The 25,727-nt window shown below is 47.3% G+C and overlaps 1 protein-coding gene across 2 annotated transcripts in view; it reads left to right on the forward strand.

Moving 5' to 3' along the window:
• The window catches only part of IGSF11 (immunoglobulin superfamily member 11), a 423,226-nt gene extending 403,653 nt beyond the window's left edge, over positions 1 to 19,573 (forward strand). For both annotated transcript variants that reach the window (XM_063956773.1, XM_063956774.1), the window contains exons 5-7: positions 4,729 to 4,851; positions 11,802 to 11,949; positions 12,229 to 19,573. In XM_063956773.1, coding sequence (XP_063812843.1) covers positions 4,729 to 4,851; positions 11,802 to 11,949; positions 12,229 to 12,673 — 716 coding nt within the window. In that variant the 3' untranslated portion in view covers positions 12,674 to 19,573. The remainder of the gene's footprint in view (positions 1 to 4,728; positions 4,852 to 11,801; positions 11,950 to 12,228) is intronic.
• The last annotated feature ends 6,154 nt before the right edge of the window (positions 19,574 to 25,727 follow it).

Genomic DNA, 25,727 nt, shown 5'->3' on the forward strand with positions numbered 1-25,727 from the left:
ATACTGAGCATGAAAGGGTAGACAAGCCCCTTGCACTACATCAAAATAGCTTGGTTTCAAGCTTCATCATGAAGCCATTTGCAACCTCATTGCCATCACCATCTGCAGATAATCAAACGCTGCCCTCTCCGGCATGAATTAACCCTCCAATTCTTTTACATTTCTCTCAAAAGCACCGATCAGCATTTAAGGGGAACCTTGTAAGTTTGCTAGCCAGCAGCATTCCTTGCTCGGGCACTACCAGAGGTGATCCCGGCTCTTCTGTCGCAGTCCCACTGCTGTCCTTCCATATTTCCATTTCTGCATTTTAGGTGAAGCTCAGATTTAATTTGTTTTAAAGGTCCATATTAAATTGCCTCTTTACACACTTAATTTACTTTGTATTTAGCCGCTAACGCTACAGAAGGTGCATCAGTCTGAATAGCAAGGAGATATTTATTACTGAGTGGAGTAAACAGGTGCCTAGAACACATTATAGTTATTGGGTAAAGAAATGTAAATCTAAGATATTAAAGTAAAATGTTTCAGTGATAAAATGTTTGTAGCAGCGGATGATTCACCATGGGTGACTGTGTGACATTCCATTACGTAGTGACACAACACCTGCTCTCCGCCAGCTTAGAGGTGTGACAAGGAATGTGAAGAGGTGGAAACATGTCAGCCGGCGTATTGTACAGAAGTGGAAACGCCCCATCACAGTCCGGCCGCAGACTACTGCTCCGTCATTACATAAAACGGCTCCATTTAGCTTTATTTGCATTTAAGTAGAAGTGAGACTATCCCAGGACAGGTGCAGATGTTGCGTTGTGTGTTTGAATTGGAAATACAGCACCTTCGAATGCTGGTCTCCGCTGAAGGCGCAAAACGCATCCTAATAACACTATAGAATGAGACCCAGTGTCCGCCAGCTCAGAACTGTGCAGCATTCCGCAGTGCAAGGGTCAACAGGCGTCATTCACGCTGGCAGAGTGCTGTGTTCCCCCAACGTGCTGCAGCAAGAAAGAGTGCAGAAGCAGTGGGCAGACAGGCTTCACGGGACTGTAGGGGGGCGATTCAGATGTTTTGGGGGCCCGTATTTGTATAGCTATATGTGACATCACTTTATATTGGGAGATATGCAAATGTTTGCTCCGGAACAGGACACCCATTTTAAAAACTGCGCACGTTTCTGCTCACTACCTCAGGAGGCTGCAAGGAGGCATGCGTGTACCACTGCTAACAGGCGCACAAACAATTGAATTGCACAAACAGGCGCACAAACAATTGAATTGCTCTCAGTGATGTCACTGGTTCTTAGTGACTGGATAGGCTGCTCTCTCAGTGATGTCACTGGTTCCTAGTGACTGGATAGGCTACATTCTCAGTGATGTCACTGGCTCCTAGTGACTGGATAGGCTGCACTCTCAGTGATGTCACTGGTTCTTAGTGACTGGATAGGCTGCACTCTCAGTGATGTCACTGGTTCCTAGTGACTGGATTGGCTGCACTCTCAGTGATGTCACTGGTTCCTAGTGACTGGATTGGCTGCACTCTCAGTGATGTCACTGGTTCCTAGTGAATAAATAGGCTGCTCTCCCCGTGATATCACTGGTTCCTAGTGACTGGATAGGCTGCACTCTCAGTGATGTCACTGGTTCCTAGTAACTGGATAGGCTACATTCTCAGTGATGTCACTAGTTCTTAGTGACTGGATAGGCTGCACTCTCAGTGATGTCACTGGTTCCTAGTGACTGGACAGGCTGCTCTCTCAGTGATGTCACTGGTTCCTAGTGACTGGATAGGCTGCACTCTCAGTGATGTCACTGGTTCTTAGTGACTGGATAGGCTGCACTCTCAGTGATGTCACTGGTTCCTAGTGACTGGATTGGCTGCACTCTCAGTGATGTCACTGGTTCCTAGTGAATAAATAGGCTGCTCTCCCCGTGATGTCACTGGTTCCTAGTGACTGGATAGGCTGCACTCTCAGTGATGTCACTGGTTCCTAGTAACTGGATAGGCTACATTCTCAGTGATGTCACTAGTTCTTAGTGACTGGATAGGCTGCACTCTCAGTGATGTCACTGGTTCCTAGTAACTTGATAGGCTGCATTCTCAGTGATGTCACTGGTTCCTAGTGAATGGATAAGCTGCATTCTCGGTGATGTCACTGGTTCCTAGTGACTGGATGGGCTGCATTCTCAGTGATGTCACTGGTTCCTAGTGACTGGATAGGCTGCACTCTCAGTGATGTCACTGGTTCCTAGTGACTGGATAGGCTGCACTCTCAGTGATGTCACTGGTTCCCAGTGACTGGATAGGCTGCTCTCCCTGTGATGTCACTGGTTCCCAGTGAATGGATATGCTGCACTCTCAGTGATGTCACTGGTTCCCAGTGACTGGATAGGCTGCTCTCCCTGTGATGTCACTGGTTCCCAGTGAATGGATATGCTGCACTCTCAGTGATGTCACTGGTTCCTAGTAACTGGATAGGCTACATTCTCAGTGATGTCACTGGTTCCTAGTGAATGGATAGGCTGCATTCTCAGTGATGTCACTGGTTCTTAGTGACTGGATAGGCTGCACTCTCAGTGATGTCACTGGTTCCTAGTAACTGGATAGGCTGCATTCTCAGTGATGTCACTGGTTCCTAGTGAATGGATAGGCTGCATTCTCAGTGATGTCACTGGTTCCTAGTGACTGGATAGGCTGCACTCTCAGTGATGTCACTGGTTCCTAGTGACTGGATAGGCTGCACTCTCAGTGATGTCACTGGTTCCCAGTAACTGGATAGGCTGCTCTCTCGTGATGTCACTGGTTCCCAGTGAATGGATATGCTGCACTCTCAGTGATGTCACTGGTTCATAGTAACTGGATAGGCTACATTCTCAGTGATGTCACTGGTTCTAGTGAATGGATAGGCTACATTCTCAGTGATGTCACTGCTTCCTAGTGAATGGATAGGCTGCACTCTCAGTGATGTCACTGGTTCCTAGTAACTGGATAGGCTGCATTCTCAGTGATTTCACTGGTTCCTAGTGAATGGATAGGCAGCATTCTCAGTGATGTCACTGGTTCCTAGTGAATGGATAGGCTGCATTCTCAGTGATGTCACTGACTCCTAGTGACTGGATAGGCTGCACTTGCAGTGATGTCACTGGTTCCTAGTGACTGGATAGGCTGCACTCTCAGTGATGTCACTGGTTCCTAGTGAATGGATAGGCTGCACTCTCAGTGATGTCACTGGTTCCCAGTGACTGGATAGACTGCACTCGCAGTGATGTCACTGGTTCCTAGTGTCTGGATAGGCTGCACTCGCAGTGATGTCACTGGTTCCTAGTGACTGGATAGGCTGCACTCTCAGTGATGTCACTGGTTCCTAGTGACTGGATAGGCTCCACTCTCAGTGATGTCACTGGTTCCTAGTGACTGGATAGGCTGCACTCTCAGTGATGTCACTGGTTCCTAGTGACTGGATAGGCTCCACTCTCAGTGATGTCACTGGTTCCTAGTAACTGGATAGGCTGCACTCTCGGTGATGTCATTGGTTCCTAGTGACTGGATAGGCTGCACTCTCAGTGATGGCACTGGTTCCTAGTGACTGGATAGGCTGTACTCTCAGTGATGGCACTGGTACCTAGTGACTGGATAGGCTGCACTCTCAGTGATGGCACTGGTTCCTAGTGACTGGATAGGCTGTACTCTCAGTGATGGCACTGGTCCCTAGTGAATGGATAGGCTGCACTCTCAGTGATGTCATTGGTTCCTAGTGACAGGATAGGCTGCACTCTCAGTGATGGCACTGGTTCCTAGTGACTGGATAGGCTGTACTCTCAGTGATGGCACTGGTACCTAGTGACTGGATAGGCTGCATTCTCAGTGATGTTACTGGTTGCTAGTGACTGGATAGGCTGCACTCTGTGATGTCACTGGTTCGTAGTGACTGGATAGGCTGCACTCTCAGTGATGTCACTGGCTCCTTGTGAACGTATATGCTCCAGTCATAAATATTTGTTCAGTTAACAAGATGCTTTGCTACAGTGTATGCAGGCAACATTTCCTCTTTAAGTTCAGTTACGGAGACTGAAAGTTATTTTACATTTGTTTTGCTGGGATCACCTCTCAGCCCATTATCCTTTCCTAGTTGTCTAGAATTTGCTGACAGAGATGTAGTTTGCATCGTGTAAAATTAATGAGATTCCTGGTGTCATAAATCATCTCCGACATTCGCTGTGTAATGACTCAGGTCGCCGTTACTCACTCCCTGCTGGACCTCATGATTTCAGCGTCTACGGTATTCTGATAGATTCCACAGAAGCTCTTATTAATTACAGGCCGTTTTCATTTTAATTCAGTAAAATCTATGGCAAAATATAATGAACGCTCATTATTAGTCATCCCTGAGTATCTGTGTCATGTGATTAATACTTCTGTTACATCAATGCTGAATGGGTGAGAGTAGAGAACATCGTATAGTGTAACGTTTCTATTCCACTGTACCTGCAATTACAATGAATATTCATTTGTCTATGCCTGTAAGTCTGCCGGCCACTCTCACCACCCTCAGAATCACATATGCTACATATGTATATTCTAGCTATATATATATATATATATATATATATATTTATATTTACACTGTGTTAGTGTGTGTGTGTATGTGTATATATATATATATATATATATATATATATATATTTTTTTTTTTTTTTTTTCCCCCTCCTGCCTGTTACTGATTTGTTTTCCTTCCAGACCAGTTTCAAGGTACAATTATACTGAAGAATATTAGCACTGCATCCTCAGGACGATACCAATGTGCATCCTCCAATCTAATGGGTACCAGAACCTGCCTTCTCGACCTGCAAGTGGTTGCACGTAAGTTTCACACATTTTTCACCACTTGTGGCAATTTTCATTGTAGCTAAGCCCCAATAACTGTCTAAATGCTTCAGTAATAATGATGGAATGTCTATCAAGGCAATTCTATAAGTGACTTACAGTGTTCCTGAGCGGGCATTCAGCAACTGTATAACAGTACACCTATCATAGGGGCGGGTGTTGCAGGATAAATACCACCCAGTGACACCCGAATTGAAAGAGGTCAAACCTTTCATGAAGTCATCTCTGACAAAACGCATAAGAGACCAGGACTAATACACTGCAATCTCTGCTGGGAATTGTATATCCTGCATCCACGGTGTATTCTATACTCCCGAAGACATTTGTGTGATATACCTGGTGGTTTATACACGATGAGATGAATCTAGTGTACATACTTTTCTCTAACGTCCTTGAGGATGCTGGGACTCCGTAAGGACCATGGGGGATAGACGGGCTCCGCAGGAGATAGGGCACTTTAAGAAAGCTTTGGATTCTGGGTGTACACTGGCTCCTCCCTCTATGCCCCTCCTCCAGACCTCAGTTTTACACTGTACCCAGAGCGAGATGGGTGCTATGCATGGAGCTCCCCTGAGTTCTCTGCCTAGAAAGCATTTTTGTTTGGATTTTTTCGACATTTTTACAGGGAGCACTGCTGGCAACAGGCTCCCTGCATCGAGGGACTGAGGAGAGAGGAGAAGGCCTTCTTCATTAAGATAGGCTCTGCTTCCTCGGCTACTGGACACCATTAGCTCCAGAGGGGGTGAACACAGGTTCTTACTGGGCGTCCATCCCCAGAGCCGCGCCGCTGTTCTCCTCACAGAGCCAGAAGAAACGAAGTCAGAAGACGTCTCAGGCGGCAGAAGCCTTCAGAGCTTCACTGAGGTACCGCACAGCACTGCAGCTGTGCGTCATTGCTCCCATACACCTCACATACTCCGGTCACTGTAAGGGTGCAGGGCGCAGGGGGGGGGGGCCCTGGGCAGCAATATAACACCTCTCTTATGGCAAAAGACAATATACATGTACAGGTGGGCACTGTACATGTATATAAAAGAGCCCCCGCCATTTTTTAATAACTTTGAGCGGGACAGAAGCCCGCCGCCGAGGGGGCGGGGCTTCTCCCTCAGCACTCACCAGCACCATTTTCTCTCCACAGCACCGCTGAGAGGAAGTTCCCCGGACTCTCCCCTGCTTACACACGGTGAAGGGGTGTTTAAAAGAGAGGGGGGGCACATAATTGGCGGATTACATATTATACAGCGCGGCTGGGGAAAAACATTTGTGTTGGTCTCCAGGGTCATTGCGCTGGGGTGTGTGCTGGCATACTCTCTCTCTGTCTCTCAAAGGGCCTTAAAGGGGATACTGTCTTCAGAAAAGAGTTTCCCTGTGTGTGTGAAGTGTGTCGGTACGCGTGTCGACATGTTTGACGAGGAAGGCTCGCTTAATGTGGAGGGGGAGTGCTTGAATGTCATGTCGCCGTCGGCAACGCCGACACCGGAATGGGTGGATATGCTGAATGTCTTAAATGCAAATGTCAATCTATTGCATAAAAGGTTAGACAAGGCAGAAGCTAGGGATCAGTCAGGTACCCAGTCCATGCCTGTCCCTGTGGCGCCAGGACCTTCGGGGTCTCAGAAGCGCACCATATCCCAGATCGATGACACAGATATCAACACGGATACTGACTCTAGTGTCGACTATGAAGATGCAAAATTACAGCCGAGGGTGGCAAAAGGTATTCGGTACATGATTATTGCCATTGAAGAGGTTTTGCATATTACTGAGGGTACACATGTATAAAGGGAAAAAGCCTGAGGTCACCTTTCCGTCCTCATTTTAACTGAGCGAATTGTGCGAAAAGGCTTGGGAATCTCCAGATAGGAGACCACAAGTTCCCAAAAGGATTCTTATGGCGTATCCTTTTCCACAAACGGATAGGATACGATGGGAATCTTCGCTAAAGTAGACAAGGCGCTGACACGCTTATCCAAAAAGGTGGCACTGCCTTCTCAGGATACGGCTTCCCTCAAGGATCCTGCTGATCGCAGGCAGGAAATTACCATGAAGCACATTTACACTCATTCAGGTACTATTGTTAGACCGGCTATGGCGTCGGCCTGGGTTTGTAGTGCTGTGGTGGCATAGGCAGATTCCTTATCTACGGAGATTGACACCTTAGATAGGGATGCCATTCTAATGACCATAGAGCATATCAGAGATGCTGCCTTGTATATGAGAGATGCTCAAAGAGACATTTGTTTATTAAGCACCAGAATAAATGCTATGTCTATTTCTGCTAGGCGGCTCTTGTGGACCCGACAGTGGACGGGAGACGCTGATTCAAAGCGGCATATGGAGTCCTTGCCTTACAAAGGGGAGAAGTTATTTTGAGACGGCCTCTCGGACCTTGTCTCTACTGCTACGGCTGGTAAGTCGAATTTTCTTACCTTATGTCCCCCCGCAGCATACAAAAAAGGCACCTCATTATCAAATGCAGTCCTTTCGTTCCAATAAGAGCAAGAAGGTACGGGGATCGTCCTTTGTTGCCAGAGGAAAAGGCAGGGAAATAAAGCTGCACACAGCTAGTTCCCGGGAACAGAAGTCCTCCCCTGCATCTACAAAGTCCACTGCATGACGCTGGGGCTTCCCGGGGGGAGGCAGATCTAGTGGGGGCACGTCTTCAGTTTTTCAGCCATGTCTGGGTTCACTCGCAGGTGGATCCCTGGGCATTAGAGATTGTTTCTCAGGGATACAGGCTGGAATTCGAAGACTTGCCTCCTCGCTGGTTTTTCAAATCGGCTCTGCCGGCTTCCCCGTCAGAGAGGGATCTAGTGTTGGTGGCAATCCAAAAATTGTATATTCAACAGGTGATTGTCACAGTGTCTCATCTCCAGCAAGGAGAGGGATATTACTCAAACCTGTTTGTGGTCCCGAAACCAGACTGGTCGGTCAGACCCATTTTAAATCTAAAATCCCTGAACTTGTACTTGAAGAGGTTCAAGTTCAAAATGGAATCACTCAGGGCGGTCATCGCCAGCCTGGAAGGGGGGGGGGGATTGGATGGTGTCCCTGGACATAAAGGATGCTTACCTTCATGTTTCGATATTCCCCCCTCACCAGGCGTTCCTGAGATTTGCAGTGCAGGACTGTCACTACCAATTTCAGACGTTGCCGTTTGGGCTTTCCACGGCCCCGAGAATTTTCACCAAGGTAATGGCGGAAATGATGGTGCTCCTGCGCAGGCAGGGTGTCACAATTATCCCATACTTGGACGATCTCCTCATAAAGGTGAGATCTCGGGAGAAGTTGCTGGACAGCGTGTCTCTGTCCATGAAGACGTTGCAGTTACACGGCTGGATTCTCAATATACCGAAGTCCCAGCTAGTCCCTACAACGCGTCTGACCTTTTTGGGTCTGATTCTAGACAAAGACCAGAAAAAGGTTTTTCTTCCGATTGAAAAGGTTCAGGAGCTCATAGCCCTGGTCAGGAACCTATTAAAGCCAAAAAAGGTTTCAGTGCATCATTGCACATGGGTTCTGGGGAAGATGGTGGCTTCATACGAGGTCATCCCCTTCGGCAGGTTCCATGCGAGGACTTTTCAATGGGACCTCTTGGACAAGTGGTCCGGGTCCCATTTACAAATGCATCAAAGGATCACCCTGTCTCCCAGGACCAGGGTATCTCTCCTGTGGTGGCTGCACAGTGCTCACCTACTAGAGGGTCGCAGGTTCGGCATTCAGGACTGGGTCCTGGTGACCACGGACGCAAGCCTCCGAGGCTGGGGAGCAGTCACACTGGGAAGAAATTTCCAAGGTCTCTGGTCAAATCTAGAGACTTGTCTCCACATCAACGTCCTGGAGTTGAGAGCCATATACAACGCCCTGCGTCAAGCGGAGGAATTGCTTCGGGAAAAACCGGTTCTGATTCAATCAGACAATGTCACGGCAGTGGCTCATATAAACCGCCAAGGAGGAACAAGGTGTAGAGTGGCCATGGCAGAAGCGACCAGGATTCTACGCTGGACGGAAGGCCATGTAAGCGCACTATCAGCAGTGTTCATCCCGGGGGTGGACAATGGGAGGCAGACTTCCTCAGCAGGCACAACCTGCATCCGGGAGAGTGGGGACTTCATCAAGAAGTCTTTGCACAGATCACGGGTCGGTGGGGACTGCCTCAAATAGACATGATGGCATCCCATCTCAACAAAAAGCTAAAGCGGTATTGCGCCAGGTCAAGGGACCCTCAGGCGGTAGCGGTAGACGCTCTGGTGATACCTTGGGTGTTCAGATCGGTCTATGTGTTTCCTCCTCTTCCTCTCATACCCAAGGTGTTGAGAATAATAAGAATAAGCAGGGTCAGTACAATCCTCTTGTTCCAGATTGGCCACGGAGGACTTGGTATCCGGAGCTGCAAGAGTTGCTCACAGACGATCCGTGGCCTCTTACTCTAAGGTAGGACCTGCTGCAGGCTGAGTTTGACGGCTTGGCGGTTGAACGCTGGATCCTAGCGGAAAAAGGGATTCCGGAGGAGGTCATTCCTACCCTGATCAAGGCTAGGAAAGACGTGACGTTGACGTTGAAACATTATCACCATATATGGAGAAAATATGTTTCTTGGTGTGAGGCCAGGGCTGCTCCAACGGAGGAGTTCCATTTGGGCCGTCTACTTCACTTCCTTCAAACAGGAGTGAATTTGGGCCTAAAATTAGGGTCCATAAAGGTCCAAATTTCGTCCTTATCCATTTTCTTTCAAAGAGAATTGGCCTCTCTTCCTGAAGTACAGACTTTTGTGAACGGAGTGCTGCATATTCAGCCTCCCTTTGTACCTCCGGTGGCGCCTTGGGATCTTAACGTGGTGTTACGTTTCCTCAAGTCACCTTGGTTTGAACCACTCAAAACAGTGGAGTTGAAATACCTCACGTGGAAAGTGGTCATGTTGTTGGCATTAGCTTCGGCAAGGCGTGTTTCAGAATTGGCGGCTTTATCACATAAAAGCCCATACTTGTTTTTTCACGTGGATAGGGCAGAGTTGAGGACTCGTCCTCAATTTCTGCCAAAAGTGGTCTCATCTTTTCATGTGAACCAACCTATTGTCGTGCCTGTGGCTACAAGGGACTTGGAGGATTCCGAGTCCCTGGATGTGGTCAGGGCTTTGAAGATTTATGTGACCAGAACGGCTAGAATCAGGAAGACTGAAGCTCTGTTTGTTCTGTATGCGGCCAACAAGGTTGGCGCTCCTGCTTCAAAGCAGACTATTGCTCGCTGGATCTGTAACACGATTCAGCAGGCGCATTCTACGGCAGGTTTACTATTGCCTAAATCGGTTAAGGCCCATTCCACTAGGAAAGTGTGCTCTTCTTGGGCGGCTGCCCGAGGGGTCTCGGCATTACAATTGTGTCGAGCAGCTACTTGGTCGGGGTCAAACACCTTTGCAAAGTTCTATAAGTTTGATACCCTGGCTGAGGAGGACCTCCTGTTTGCTCAATCGGTGCTGCAGAGTCATCCGCACTCTCCCGCCCGTTTGGGAGCTTTGGTATAATCCCCATGGTCCTTACGGAGTCCCAGTATCCTCAAGGACGTTAGAGAAAATAAGATTTTACTTAACGGTAAATCTATTTCTCGTAGTCCGTAGAGGATGCTGGGCGCCCGTCCCAAATGCGGACTTCTTCTGCAAGACTTGTATATAGTTATTACTTACATAAGGGTTATGTTATGGTTTATCGGTTGAACCGAGGCTATGTTGTTGTTCATACTGTTGACTGGGTAGTATATCACAAGTTATACGGTGTGATTGGTGTGGCTGGTATGGATCTCGCCCTTAGATTTACAAAAATCCTTCCTCGTACTGTCCATCTCCTCTGGGCACAGTTTCCCTAACTGAGGTCTGGAGGAGGGGCATAGAGGGAGGAGCCAGTGCACACCCAGAATCCAAAGCTTTCTTAAAGTGCCCTATCTCCTGCGGAGCCCGTCTATTCCCCATGGTCCTTACGGAGTCCCAGCATCCTCTACGGACTACGAGAAATAGATTTACCGGTAAGTAAAATCTTATTTATTTATTTACTGCTTAAGTTAAAAAATATTTTGGACTTTGGCGTGCATCCTTGTCTATGTTATGTATGTGTGTGTGTGTGTGTGTGTGTATGTATATATATATATATATATATATATATATATGTAACATTTTTTGTGATAGCCCACCCTGACTACCGCCTCTCTCCACTACAATCTATCCTCAATGCTGCTGCCTGGCTCATCTTCCTCTCCAAGTTACTACATCCGCCTCCCCTCTCTTACAAGCCCTACACTGGCTCCCCTTCCCCTTCAGAATCTAGTTTAAGCTTCTCACACTCTCTTACAAGCTCTCACCCACTCCTCTCCCATCTCTGACCTTATCTCCCTTTACACTCCCACCTACTCCTTTAGCTCCTCAAATACATTCTGCCTCTTCTGCCTACTGATTACTTCCTCCCACTCCAAGATTTTTCATGCGTTGCTCCCTACCTCTGGAATTCTCTCCCTCTCCCCATCAGACTCTCCACCTCTCTACAAAACTTCACACAGGCTCTCAAGACTCACTTCTTCATCAAACCCAGCCATCTCTCATCCTCTTTGTCCTATGTTCACTGTCTACCCCATCTGTGTCACCCCTGTCTGTCTGCCCATCCCCTTTAGAATGTAAGCTCTCATGAGCAGGGCCCTCTTCCCTCATGTGCTTTTCCTTCTCTTACTTAGACTATCTTCTACTCCATACTCCCTCCGACAGCACCTAACCCTTGGTTTCTGCCACTCTGATGCTTATTTCAGTGTCATGTTAGCTGATGCAGTGATTTTTCTATACCATGTACTTGTCTTGTACTGTAAGTCACATTGGCGGTGTGGAAACCTTGTGGCACCATATAAATAGAGGATAATAAGAATAATCTGATCTGCTGTTGTGTCCTCAGCTCAGCATCACAGTATGGGTCTTCTAGCTGGAGCCATCGCTGGGGGAATATTGGTGCTGGTCATCTGTATAGCGGTTGTGGCCGTTGCGTTATCCTACTGGAGGAACAAGCATAAAGAAGAGGAGGACGAGATACCTAATGAGATAAGGTACATTATTTGTAATATCTTTATTTTGTATAGCAGCCCAGCTTTAAATATAATTTGTTGGACTTCTGTTTACTGCCCCCAATCCCCCAAGCTTGAGCCCCAGCATTCTGAGAACCCGTAATACAGAACCGGTAAGTCTACTTTGTTTTGTGAGCAGGCGGGACAATAACCAGCTGTAGCCTCTTGGTTGTATCTTGTGATCGGTCATCCCATGGCGCTGGGTCTCTGTCATTCAATTATTCGTTATCCTCTAATAATCCGCTGTTGTCTTCTTTCTAGAGAGGACGATCTTCCTCCAAAGTGCTCCTCCTCTACCAAAGTCTTTCACCCCGATGCCTCCTCCTCCGAGCATGAAACACTGACGTCCACCAACACCTTCAACGGTCACTACTGGAACAACGCCAAGTCTAATTACTCCACCGGTTCTTACGTCCACTACAATTGCAATGGCTGCCGCCAGTCCACTGCTCGTTCCATAGCAGGTCACCCAAGGCCTACGTATGCCAATGGCGGACAACCTTCTTCAGGTCCTCCAAAGACATTGGTGGTTACAGCTAATACCGCCCCCTCTCCGAAGACTGGAGCTAGAAGTAATGGTACCGTTGGTAGAAAAGCCAAACCGTCCCAAACTAGGTCTTACGCTGTCAGCCAGGCCACGTTGGAGCGGATAGGGGCGGTACCGGTGATGATCCCAGCACAAAGCAGAGCTGGGTCGCTAGTATAGAAAACGTGTACAACTATCTAGGGGTAAAAAGAGCTGTGTTAGCATGTGGTGGGATGATAGGATATCATCCGTACTCCTCTGTTATTTCCTTCCATCCAGGCAGTCTACGGAAGAAATTGCTGGAAGCGGCCATTCCTTTGCTCTTGTGCGAGCAAACAGAACCTTGGGCCAAGGATTAAGCAGTGGAAGAGTGGACAGTTTGGCGAGATTGGAACTCGTCTTTGTAGTGCCAAGCACAGCCCCAGGGCTTCCAACGCAGAATAGCATATGTGCCTCCCTAGCTCCTGTCCAGCTCCACACACAGCCCCATCACCGGCCTCTTTTTATTTGCAAACATCTGCCGTCTTTTGACCTCTTATTTCTGGATCAAGTGACCATGGTGCTAAGAAACCCCTAGCCAGAACTTGCCCCACTTATCACCAGCTAATGTCCCCACCGTAGAAGAAGTAGCAGCCCCGTCCCTTAGTTCTTCTTTCACTGCAGCACTTTATCAATAGCGCCACCTAGCTTTGTGGGGGAGCATTACACAGAGCCCTGCTTTACGAGACCGCCAAGGATGAAGGCAAAGTGGGACTACACGTTGTAACGTAGCATCCAGAACATAAACTGTACCTATACAGTTGTCAGATTACAGATTAATTCTTCAAATATTCTATTTTGAAACCATATACACAGAGAATATTTTACAGATGTCACTATATAAGAAAGCACTTTTATTTTCCCGTTATGGGGCTGTTGTTGTGTACTGTAGGTTAACGTTATACCAACTTTGCCCAGCTAGGTGCGCCGGAGGGTGTGTGTTTGTTGCCACCAGGTTTCCAAAAAGTTTTCCATAGTCCCATTCTTTGTTTTGTTCTTACCTGTTGGTTTAGAGCAGGTGTAGGCTAGCAGTAACTCGCGAATTGGGGAACTGCACATGGGCATGCAGTGACTTGTAGTTCTACTAATTCTGGGTACGCGTCGCCTACACCTGGTTTTAGTTCATCGTATTGCAGTTCGTTCTATAGCTTTACTGAAGCCACGTGTTTGTTTTAGTTTTTTTTAAAAATTGGTGTGATCCACGTTCAGCCCCATCCACGCAGGTTGTTTATAATGGCTTGAAACTCCGGCCAGTTCCACTATTGGGGCTATAAAATTACTGTATTTGCTTAGCCCATTCCTGATGGAGTGAAATCTTGGGCCTGCAGTGTTTTTACGTGCCTGAAAATCGCTCTTTCTGGAGTTTTTATACTTTGTACTCAAGAGCCCAAAACTCTGGAGTTCCAAGTGTTTTATACCTCGATCGATGAGAACGTTTTCCATATTTTTTTTCTTTTTTTGCCAATATCATCCTCTTAATACTGTAACCTGTACCGGAGGAATCACGCGATCGTTTCTCAGTGTTTTGTGTCATTGTTTTATGTTGAGATTTTATAATATTACCTTTAACCAAAGTCCTTTTACCGTAAGACATCTAACAGGGCGCTGGACCCTTCTGTCCAATAAATTGCTATCCTGAAAGCAGGTAAAGTACAAAAAAACATTTCCGTGGTCAGATCACAACCAGATTTCCCAATTGACACCCATCCCAAATGGTTTCGTGGCTTTAGATACAATACATTCACTCTCTTTAAATAGTAATAATGATTTAAATATGATGTCAATTAACCATTTGCTGCATTCTTCTAGTAAGTCAGTAAGCATGTGAATGAGCCCGGATGCATCTTGAATAATTTATCCCGGGATATGTGGGGTTGTCTTAAAAAGCTTTCGTATGTTATTCTAAAAATGGTGAGAAAAAAAAAATAATCCAAAAAGGACTTATAAACCATAACTTCCAATAACGCATATTTATATTTTGTGTTACCCAGTACTTCAGTATTCTCCAAAGTATGCATTTTGACCGCAAACGAATGTCTTAGTGATGACAATGGATAGCTGCGGTGCCTAGTGTTATATTAATGACTTGGATAAAGAAACGCAATACTTGCAGCACAGCTTAGCGGCATCCAATGAGCCCCCTATAGGGTGGGACGCTTGGCAGCACACTGGCACAGAGATGTATGGCTTGCATGGCAGTAGGGTATAAAATGTATGGATGCAGCTGCTGTTATGAGGATGGCATAGATCATTTGGTTACAATCATACATCCACTCAAAATTGGCATAAAAGGATATGACAGTATCAGAGTCACCGCTGCAACCGTGCAGGAAATGGGGGCTTCAGTCGCCTTGCAAGCACAGGGGTCTACAGCTGCCCCCAATAGCATGCAAGCGCTGGTACTGTACACTTACTGGGATTAGCGGTTACAGTCCCCCTACTAGTATGCAAGTGCTAGCACTGTACACCTACTGGAATTAGCGGCTACAGTCCACCCACTAGCTTGCGAGCGCTGGTACTGTACACTTACTGGGATTAGCGGTTACAGTCCCCCTACTAGTATGCAAGTGCTAGCACTGTACACCTACTGGAATTAGCGGCTACAAGTCCACCCACTAGCTTGTGAGCGCTGGTACTGTACACTTACTGGGATTAGCGCTACAGTACCCCTACTAGTATGCGAGTGTTAATACTATACACCTACTGGCATTAGCAGTTACAGTCTCCCTACTAGTATGCGAGTGCTAGCACTGTACACCTACTGGAATTAGCGGCTACAGTCTACCCACTAGCATGCGTGTGCTTGTACTGTACACCTACTGGCATTAGCGGCTACAGTACACCCACTAGCATGCGTGTGCTTGTACTGTACACTTACTACAATTAGTGGCTACAGTCTACCAACTAGCATGCGAGTGCTGGTACTGTACACTTACTGGAATTAGCAGCTACAGAACCCCCTACTAGCATGTGAGTACTGGTACTGTACACCTACTAGAATTAGCGGCTACAGTCCACACACTAGAATGCGAGTACTGGTATTGTACACCTACTGGCATTAGCGGCTACAGTCTACCGACTAGCATGCAAGTGCTGGTACTGTACACCTACTGGCATTAGCAGTTACAGTCCCCCTACTAGTATGCTAGTGCTAGTACTGTACATCTACTGGCATTAGCAGTTACAGTCCCCCTACTAGTATGCGAGTGCTAGTACTGTACACCTATTGGCATTAGCCGCTACAGTCTACCCACTAGCATGCATGTTCTGGTACTGTACACTTACTGGCATTAGCGGCTACAGTCTACCCTCTAGCATGCGTGTGCTTGTACTGTACACTTACTGGAATTAGCAGCTACAGAACATCCTACTAGCATGTGAGTTCTGGTACTGTACACCTACTGGCATTAGCGGCTACAGTCCACACACTAGCATGCAAGTGCTGGTACTGTACACCTACTGGCATTAGCAGCTACGGCCACCGACTAGCATGCGAGTGCTGGTACTGTACACTTACTGGGATTAGCAGCTACAGAAGCCCCCACTAGCTTGTGAGTGCTGGTACTGTACATCTACTGGCATTAGCGGCTACAGTCCCCCTACTAGTATGCTAGTGCTGGTACTGTACACCTCCTGCAATTAGTGGTTACAGTCTACCCACCAGTATGCGTTTGCTGGTACTGTACACCTACTGGCATTAGCGACTACAGTCTACCGACTAGCATGCAAGTACTGGTACTGTACACCTACTGGCATTAGCAGCTACAGTCCCCCTACTAGTATGCTAGTGCTAGTACTGTACACCTACTAGAATTAGCAGCTACAGTCTACCCACTAGCATGCGAGTGCTGGTACTGTACACCTACCGGAATTAGCAGCTACGGCCACCGACTAGCATGCGAGTGCTGGTACTGTACACTTACTGGGATTAGCGCTACAGTCTCCCCACTAGTATGTGAGTGTTAGTACTGTACACCTACTGGAATTAGTGGCTACAGTCCACCCACTAGCTTGCGAGTGCTGGTACTGTACACTTACTGGAATTAGCAGCTACAGTCCCCCTACTAGTATGCGAGTGCTAGTACTGTACACCTACTGGAATTAGTGGCTACAGTCTACCCACTAGTATGCGTGTGCTGGTACTGTACACCTACTGGCGTTAGTGGCTACAGTCCCCCTACTAGTATGCTAGTGCTGGTACTGTACACCTACTGGCATTAGCAGCTACAGTCCACCCACTAGTATGTGAGTGCTGGTACTGTACACCTCCTGCAATTAGTGGCTACAGTCCATCCACCATTATGTGAGTGCTTGAGTGACTCTTGATCTGCATCTCCCTCTGTTCTTATTGGGGCAGAAATGGAAGGTAATAAAGCAATTACCAAGCCACAATTTACACCAAATATTAATAATATGCCTCTGCCATGGTTACATTTGCATTGACAGCCTCAAGTATAAATCTCCCATCCTGCATCCTGCGTAAGACTTTCAGACGCCCGGCCTGCCGCATGAACGCCTGTTTCTTCAGTGATGTTAGAAGAAAGAATGTCCAAATAAATTTTCTTATGCATCAGTATAGTAATATCAGGAACATAGAACACTCTGTATCGCTGCACACCAATCATTTCACCCACTAGCGGGGGTTTATTCCGGCAACGGCAGCAAAGCCTTTTAGGTGTGGACTGGTGATATACACTGCTGTACCGTCCGGTGCTGCCGGGCTGTGTCTTTATACCAGAGGAACCCTGCATGGAGCATACCGTATATGTCCAAGCAGAGTATGGCTGACCAAGTGGGATGAAGGCTGTGGCATCTACAATGTCATATATGCCCCTTGGACTGTAAAAATGGCCCATGCTTCCTGTCCTGCCTCCCTAGAAGATCGGGCCGTTGAAGGGGGAGACACAACTGTCTCTCTGTAGTTCCTCCACTGTTTATATTAGAATGTATTGCATAGTTGAAATTCAGGGGAACCCACTTGGGGTGACCTCAGTGGTAGTCCAAATCTGTACTACCCTCAGGTCTCTTGAGACCGGGCCTCTGCCTTGCCAGTAGTCCACCTTTTCCGTCATCTTCCACCTGGCTGCTCGTAGTCATGGCGGCTCTTGCACGCCTCCACTTACCGCAAATCCGTAAGTCTTTATATAGCAAGACGTCTTGTATCTCCAAATTCAGTGTGGTTTATCTAGGGGGGGCGAGGAAAGACAGTCTTTGGGCAGGGCAAGGAGGGTATATGCCTAGTTAAAACTTTTAATATGCTTTTTAATAAATGTCATGGTTTTATTTTTATTTGATTTAATAATTACAGATTTTTAAATAAATAATCGTATTCTAGTTTTAAAAATTTGCGGTATTATTATAATTATTTTGTTTGCTCTTGACCCTAATGCAGGCCCCAAAACCTCTAGCTTATTACTGTATAGTTCAGTCTTAAAAACGAGCCTTTGGAGGCCCTGCTTGTCTGCATTGTACTGGTGCAGCTGCTAGGGCTGTGACTCTATAGCATCATACACCTGGCTGCAGTGCTTGCTAGGATGTGAGAGGCTGAAGACGCATTAGCATCAGCTGCAGTCACTGCTGGGACCAGCGTCCCCATGCTGAGCTGTTACTGGGATCACTGCGACCTTGTGTCTGGCGTGTTAACCTTAAATATTGGAGACCTTAAATCAGATTTTATCCCAGAGCCATCCCAGTATGCCAGGATTACAGGGTTGTACATGCAGTCCCCCTGGAGGTTACTGAGACGTTAGAGGGACATTTACACCCTAAATATGACATTCACATTTTAAAACCTGGCAATGTTACACTTACAGTAGCACTTTACATCGCCTTAATCCGTGGCTGCCCAACTGGCAGGGATTGCTGGGAGTTGTAGTTCCCCCAACAGCCGAGGGGAAAAGATGACCGAAGACCAGCTCTCTGAATGCGAAATCGGCTTTTTTCAGTCATAATACGGTTTAAAATCGATTTATTCTAGAGCAGTGTTACCCAAACTTGGCCCTCTCACTCCCCTAACAGGACAGGTTTTAAGGATATCCATGTCTGAGCACAGATTATTAAAACTAATGATTAACTGAGGTACTAATTAAGTCAGTGCTGCTCAAGCATGGATATCCTTAAGACCTGGACTGTTAGGGCAGTTTGAGAACCAAATTTACCCGTGATGTTTTGGGAAGGGAGAGGCCATTTTAAGAGCAGAATTTTGACACTTGAACATAATTGAAAATAAATATTAAATAAATAAAATTCTAGCTGATTTCTCCCCCTCCCCCCATGTCCTTATTCAGACATGTTATGTGAAAGGTGTAAATGTCCCATTAAAATAAAGTTTTTTAGTCTGTTCTACTTTACATTGAAGAGTTTGGATGATGTTTGCCTTTCCTTAGCCCCTCCTCTTTCCGTGATGTCACTATGTGCGGAGCAGGATCTCGCACAGTGCCTAGATTTTACCCCCAACCCTGCCCACCCACGGTTAAGTCCTCAGGAAGGGATAGGGCCTAGAAAATCTGTCGCGTACGGGCCTTTTCTCCTTCATCCACTTGGGAACACTGGAGCATATACACTGGGGTATAGACGGGTGGATGAGTGGAGCCTGCCACTTTATTTTCAGGGTGATGCTTACTCTCCTCCTAATGCTTTTCAGTCTTTGCTTTCCAGCTGTTTCCAGGATGTTCGGCGAGCCGAACGGTGCAAATCACAGTCTGGTTTATAGGGCTCAGCAGAATCTAGCACCACTTTAATCGCTAACCATCTACTGTCCACTATTTCGAGGTCCTTTCTCAGAATGTAAGCCCAGTAATTTGGGTTCTGTTCCCATCTGGTTATGGGACGGTGACGGAAGAAATACGCATGAGACCTACAAATCAGGGAGCTTCATCAGCATGCAAACACCTTGCCAGAAACAGTCATTATTTTGTACATTTTGTAAAAAAATAAAATAAATAGATTTAAAAAAAAAATTACTAACAGAAAAGTATTTCCTGGACTTTCCTGTTCTCAGTTCTGTATTATAACAGTTGATAAATATTATTCTTAATCAAATGTTGTATCCGTGTCTCTTTTATATCTGTTGTACTGTGCTGCCATCTGCTGGACATTGTTATGCGGTGCAAAACTGGTCATAAGCTAGGTGAAGAAATGGAATAGGATTTGTATCATCGTCTATTATCAAAATCAGCCCCCATGTATTAATGGTATCTGGTCTCTAGGTCGACATGCATTAGGTCGAAATGGTTTCTGGGTTGACATGACAAAAGTGAGTTTTTCACAATTTTTTTTTTTCATTTAAAAAGCAAAACAAAAAACGTTTTCATACTTTACGATCCACGTGGACTACAGTTGGGAATGGTAACCTGTGCCGAGCGCAGCAGTAGCAGACCGAGGCACCTTGCCTGAGGTTCGCTCGCCATGCGAGGGGACACGGTGCACTAACTGGGGTTCCCCGTCACTGTACGAAGAAAAACGACACCTTTAAAAAAAATGTTTGCCATACTGCTTGTGTTGACCTATTTTAGGCATCGACTGTTATATTATTAGGAAGCACCTGTATTCTGGAAGCAGATACCAGGTAGTTGGCGCGACCCAGAGCAGAGGCGCGGAGTCTAACACACCAGGGGGGTGTTCACCAGGGAACCCCGCAAGGGGATTTGGGCTTCGTTGCCCCTGATGTGCAGGTCTCGGCCCCCTTCCTGAGTCACCTGGTATCTGCACACGAGTACACAAGGTATATACAGGATAATTTACCTGGAGAAATGCAGCTGGTAAGGCAGGGGTTAATTGCAGAGTGACTGACAAGCAGGGCTAATGGCAGAGGTTTGATGAGAGCTGAGCTGGGTCACAGAGGGAAACAAACTTGCAGGCTGTAAGTTCTGGATAGCAGAGCTGGAATTTGCCAGGATTCACAGGACTTTGTTTGGAGTCTGGATACAGAATTGCATACCTCCCAACTGTCCCGATTTTCGCGGGACAGTCCCGTTTTTTGGGGACTGTCCCGCTGTCCCACCCGCGGGTCGCAGTGTCCCGCGGTGGGGGGGACAGTTGGGAGGCTCTGTCTCTCGCTGCCCTGCTTAGCAGAGCAGCGGTGAATAGACGCTGTGCGCATGCGCACAGCGTCTATTCAGTGCAGACAGGGGGAGAGGAGGCATGCCAGCGGCTCACGGAGCGCTGGGCATGCCCCCTCAGTGACGAAATCGGGGGGCGTGACTCGCGATCGCAGATCCTCCCGCGAAGCCACGCCCCTTTTCGGGAGCGCGCGCGGCTTCGTCGCGCGTGTGTCCCTCTTTAATGCAGCACAAAGTTGGGAGGTATGGAATTGCAGGTACTGAATGGAGATGAACATGCAGAAAGGTCTGTGTGATTAGGCTGCTGTTTGCAAAACTGGACAGGTGCTGGATTACTGAGGCAAGGTGCAGGACTGGCTGGAATGGTGCACGGATATCTTGAAGCAGGGATTCCAAGGCAGAAGGACACACTGGATATATAATTGTAGTAGATACAGGTCCAAGATGAACTGGGTGCAGGACTGGCAGGAATACTGGGACCAGTTACCAGGACACAGGAGACTGGGAACTTGCACAGCGTGCAATGGCCACGTGCTGAGCACACAGGAACAGGCTCTAAGGAGTCCAGACTAGAACCTGACTCTCTCTGATACTGAACTCTATCACTGGCCCGGTGGTATGTGGATACTGCCTAGTTAAAGGGAGACAGACCAATCACATGATAGTCAGGCTGGAGTTGCAGGTAATGAGGTCCACGTGATTAGTTGCTAGGAAGTGAGAACAACAGAAGGGAGCAGACGGATCCAGGTGCTAATCAATGCAGAAAGCAGAACTGACAGATTTGCAGCCGCTGCACACATAACATCGACTTAATTACTGTCGACCAATGGTGGTCGACCTAGACACTAAGTGTCGACTCTATGATCAACACCCGTATTAATACGGTAAAGCACAATAACTACATGAACGCAATTAAGGATAGTGGCAAACGTGCAAAAATAAGTGAGTCGTGTGCAAACAATTACAGTTGGCGAAAAGACAGGACATGCAAACAATAGCACGCAAACAAATATTCAGCTTAAGACCTAGCAGGGTTGATATAAAGAGGTTATGGATATGTGACACTGTATAGAGTGGGCCTTGCACATGACCGTTCACATTCTAGAGGCGGGGTATAATGAGAGACCGCAGGAGCCAATTTGCCAGAAGTAGATGTGGTGGAGGAATCGGACACAAGAGGTAGGATAGGCGAGCATGAGTAGGTAGGGTTTGAAGAAGTGTAGCTTGTGGGGACACAAGAAAGTAGGGTTTGATGGGAGTATAGGTTGGGGGAGTTTGGTAGTATGAGGCAGTGAGTTCCATAGGTTGTGAGCAGCACGAGAGAAGTCTTGGAAACTCAATGTACTTTGATGTCATAGGTAGAACTGAGTGATCAAGATAAGGGTGCATTTTGTGACAATGCCAAATATATATATATATAGTTGGAAGGTTTTGTGAGCGCTTTAGAAGTGAGGTTGAACAGTTTGAATTGAATTCTGAAGGGTATGGGGAGCCATTTAAATGATGTACAGGTTGGAGTGTGTCCAGCCGCAGCATTCAGTATGGATTGTAGAGGAGGAAAGGGGGGTGCTGGTGTGGAGGATGTTACAGTAGAAGATAATAAATGAGTGGCTAGGCTTTTGGTTATTTACTGGGTGAGGAAGACGTGATATTCTTCAATGCTGCAGAGGAGGAAGCGACAGGGACTAGATGGGAGGTGAGGCGCTAAGGGTGGAGCTGATAAAAACAGAACAGTGTGCATAGGGAACGGGATGGAGCGCGGTTGCCGAGCTGACGGGAGATGTGTTGATGGTTAATGTTTTAAGCATTGGGAAATGCAATGAGTTCATATTTGGGCATAGGTAGCTCTTGGAGATCTAGGTGGAGATGGTAGCTGAGCAGGTGGACACACGGAATATGAAAGGAGAAAGGTGGTGCGGTAGGAGGTAATCCAGGAGAGTACAGCACCAAGGAGTCTATCAAAGCGAGAGGCGTCAAGGAAAAGCGACCGTGTTTCAAGCAACAGAATATCAGAAGTGAGAATTGTTAACCCTTTGCCTTAATTAGGTCATCGGTCACTTATTGAGAATAGTGTCACTGGAGTGCAGGCGATGGAAGCCAGATATGCAGTGGGATGGGAAGAGCATGGGAGCACAGATGTGTCTTAGTTGAAGACATCACTCAAGAATTCTGTAAGCAATGGGTGCAGAGAAACGGGGCAATAGATGGAGGGAGAGGAAGGGCTGAGGGACGGTGAGACCAGTGCAGATGGAGCATGTTTGGGAGGTACCAGTGCAGATGGACGGAGTGAGAAGGTGCCAGCGAGTGGAAGCGGAGCTTGGTGGGAAGAGGGAGGTGAGGAGAGTGAGGATCTCCGTTACAAGAGGGAAGAAACTAGGGTGACAGGATTAGTGGCAGACAGGGTGGACTGGCAGCGGTTGCATTGTGGACACTTGTCTTTCCAGTAGGTGGCGAAGTATCCAGTTTCCTGTTTTAATGCCAGGCACATACAGTAAATTCTCATTGGCTTGTGATCACCACACAATGATGGCATTATTAGGAGCTATGAACTGAACAACCAACCATCCACATTGCTCCAATTTCTATGCTTGCCTCCCTTCTGTGACCTCTTGTGGGTTTTGTGTCTGTTGCTTGGTTATTTTTCTCCAGAGTTGTCCACTGTATATGGACCTCTCACCTTCCTGGGGGTATCAGTGATTCAGAGTCCTGCAGAATTAGAACCTCTCCCTTATTCACAAGAGCGAGACAGATGACCCCATTGGAAGTAATACCCCCATGTGCCTGAGCCTTTACCGACAGTAGCCCTAGGGTAATTATCAGGGTGGAGGTTGTGCTGCTATTTCCATGTCTATAGTTCAGCTCCTGGTGACTAAACAGAAAGAACATTTAGTTTTTCTCATTCAGTAAAGTTCCGTGAAACGTCCCAATGACACTTCTACAATGTCCGTACCTGAGCCGCCCACTAGAGAGCGTCCTTACAATTGTCCAGGGCTCTTCCTGCACGTATACAGCCATCACCTGCTATATATACACAGCGTAGGGACTGTAAAGGTGCAAACGACGGAATCAGACCACTGTGCAGCTAATAAAATGTTTCGAGTTTCTTTCAGCTAACATACACTTTGGTTTATTTCCAGCTAGGGCTTGCATGTCGGTGAATGGGCGTCAGGACTGTCTTGCAGGTGGGATTGTTGCTTGTTTGAAGCTTTGGGCAGCTAGAAATGGACTTTCTCCACGGACAAGTAACTGATGGATCCCAATAAGAGTGAAGGACACGACCTGGTCTCCACTAGCTTAGCGCTGGTGCTATGTGGAGCAGAAAGAGCTCTTCCCCTCTGGACACCCAAAAAATAAATATTTTAGGAACAAGATACATTTCTCTAAACGTCCTAGTGGATGCTGGGGACTCCGTCAGGACCATGGGGATTAGCGGCTCCGCAGGAGACAGGGCACAAAAATAAAGCTTTAGGATCAGGTGGTGTGCACTGGCTCCTCCCCCTATGACCCTCCTCCAAGCCTCTGTTAGGTTTTTGTGCCCGTCCGAGCAGGGTGCAATCTAGGTGGCTCTCTTAAGGAGCTGCTTAGAAAAAGTTTTAGGTTTTTTATTTTCAGTGAGTCCTGCTGGCAACAGGCTCACTGCATCGAGGGACTTAGGGGAGAGAAGTTCAACTCACCTGCGTGCAGGATGGATTGGCTTCTTAGGCTACTGGACACCATTAGCTCCAGAGGGAGTCGGAACACAGGTCTCACCCTGGGGTTCGTCCCGGAGCCGCGCCGCCGACCCCCCTTGCAGATGCTGAAGATTGAAGGTCCAGAAACCGGCGGCAGAAGGCTTTTCAGTCTTCATGAAGGTAGCGCACAGCACTGCAGCTGTGCGCCATTGTTGTCACACACTTCACACCATTGGGTCACGGAGGGTGCAGGGCGCTGCTGGGGGCGCCCTGGGCAGCAATGTATAATACTTTTTATGGCTAAAAAATACATCACATATAGCCCTTGAGGCTATATGGATGTATTTAACCCCTGCCAGATATCTCAAACTCCGGGAGAAAAGCCCGCCGGAATAGGGGGCGGGGCTTATTCTCCTCAGCACACAGCGCCATTTTCCGGCTCAGCTCCGCTGTGAGGAAGGCTCCCAGGACTCTCCCCTGCACTGCACTACAGAAACAGGGTAAAACAGAGAGGGGGGGCACTTTTTTTGGCGATATTTTATATATTTAAGCTGCTATAAGGATACAACACATATAAGGTTGTTCCCATATATATTATAGCGCTTGGGTGTGTGCTGGCAAACTCTCCCTCTGTCTCCCCAAAGGGCTAGTGGGGTCCTGTCTTCAATAGAGCATTCCCTGTGTGTCTGCTGTGTGTCGGTACGTGTGTGTCGACATGTATGAGGACGATGTTGGTGTGGAGGCAGAGCAATTGCCGATAATGGTGATGTCACCCCCCAGGGAGTCGACACCGGAATGGATGGCTTTGTTTATGGAATTACGTGATAATGTCAGCACATTACAAAAATCAGTTGACGACATGAGACGGCCGGAAAACCAGTTGGTACCTGCCCAGGCGTCTCAGACACCGTCAGGGGCTGTAAAACGCCCTTTACCTCAGTCGGTCGACACAGACCCAGACACGGACACTGAATCTAGTGTCGAAGGTGAAGAAACAAACGTATTTTCAAGTAGGGCCACACGTTATATGATCACGGCAATGAAGGAGGCTTTGCATATCTCTGATACTGCAAGTACCACAAAAAGGGGTATTATGTGGGGGGTGAAAAAACTACCTGTAGTTTTTCCTGAATCAGAGGAATTGAATGATGTATGTGATGAAGCGTGGGTTAACCCAGATAGAAAAGTGCTAATTTCAAAAAAGTTATTGGCATTATACCCTTTCCCGCCAGAGGTTAGGGCGCGCTGGGAAACACCCCCTAAGGTGGATAAGGCGCTCACACGCTTATCAAAACAAGTGGCGTTACCGTCTCCTGATACGGCCGCCCTCAAGGATCCAGCTGATAGGAGGCTGGAAACTACCCTAAAAAGTATATACACACATACTGGTGTTATACTGCGACCAGCCATCGCCTCAGCCTGGATGTGCAGTGCTGGGGTGATCTGGTCGGATTCCCTGACTGA

The sequence above is a fragment of the Pseudophryne corroboree genome, chromosome 2, assembly GCF_028390025.1.
Source record: "Pseudophryne corroboree isolate aPseCor3 chromosome 2, aPseCor3.hap2, whole genome shotgun sequence".
Taxonomy (NCBI): Eukaryota; Metazoa; Chordata; class Amphibia; order Anura; family Myobatrachidae; genus Pseudophryne; species Pseudophryne corroboree.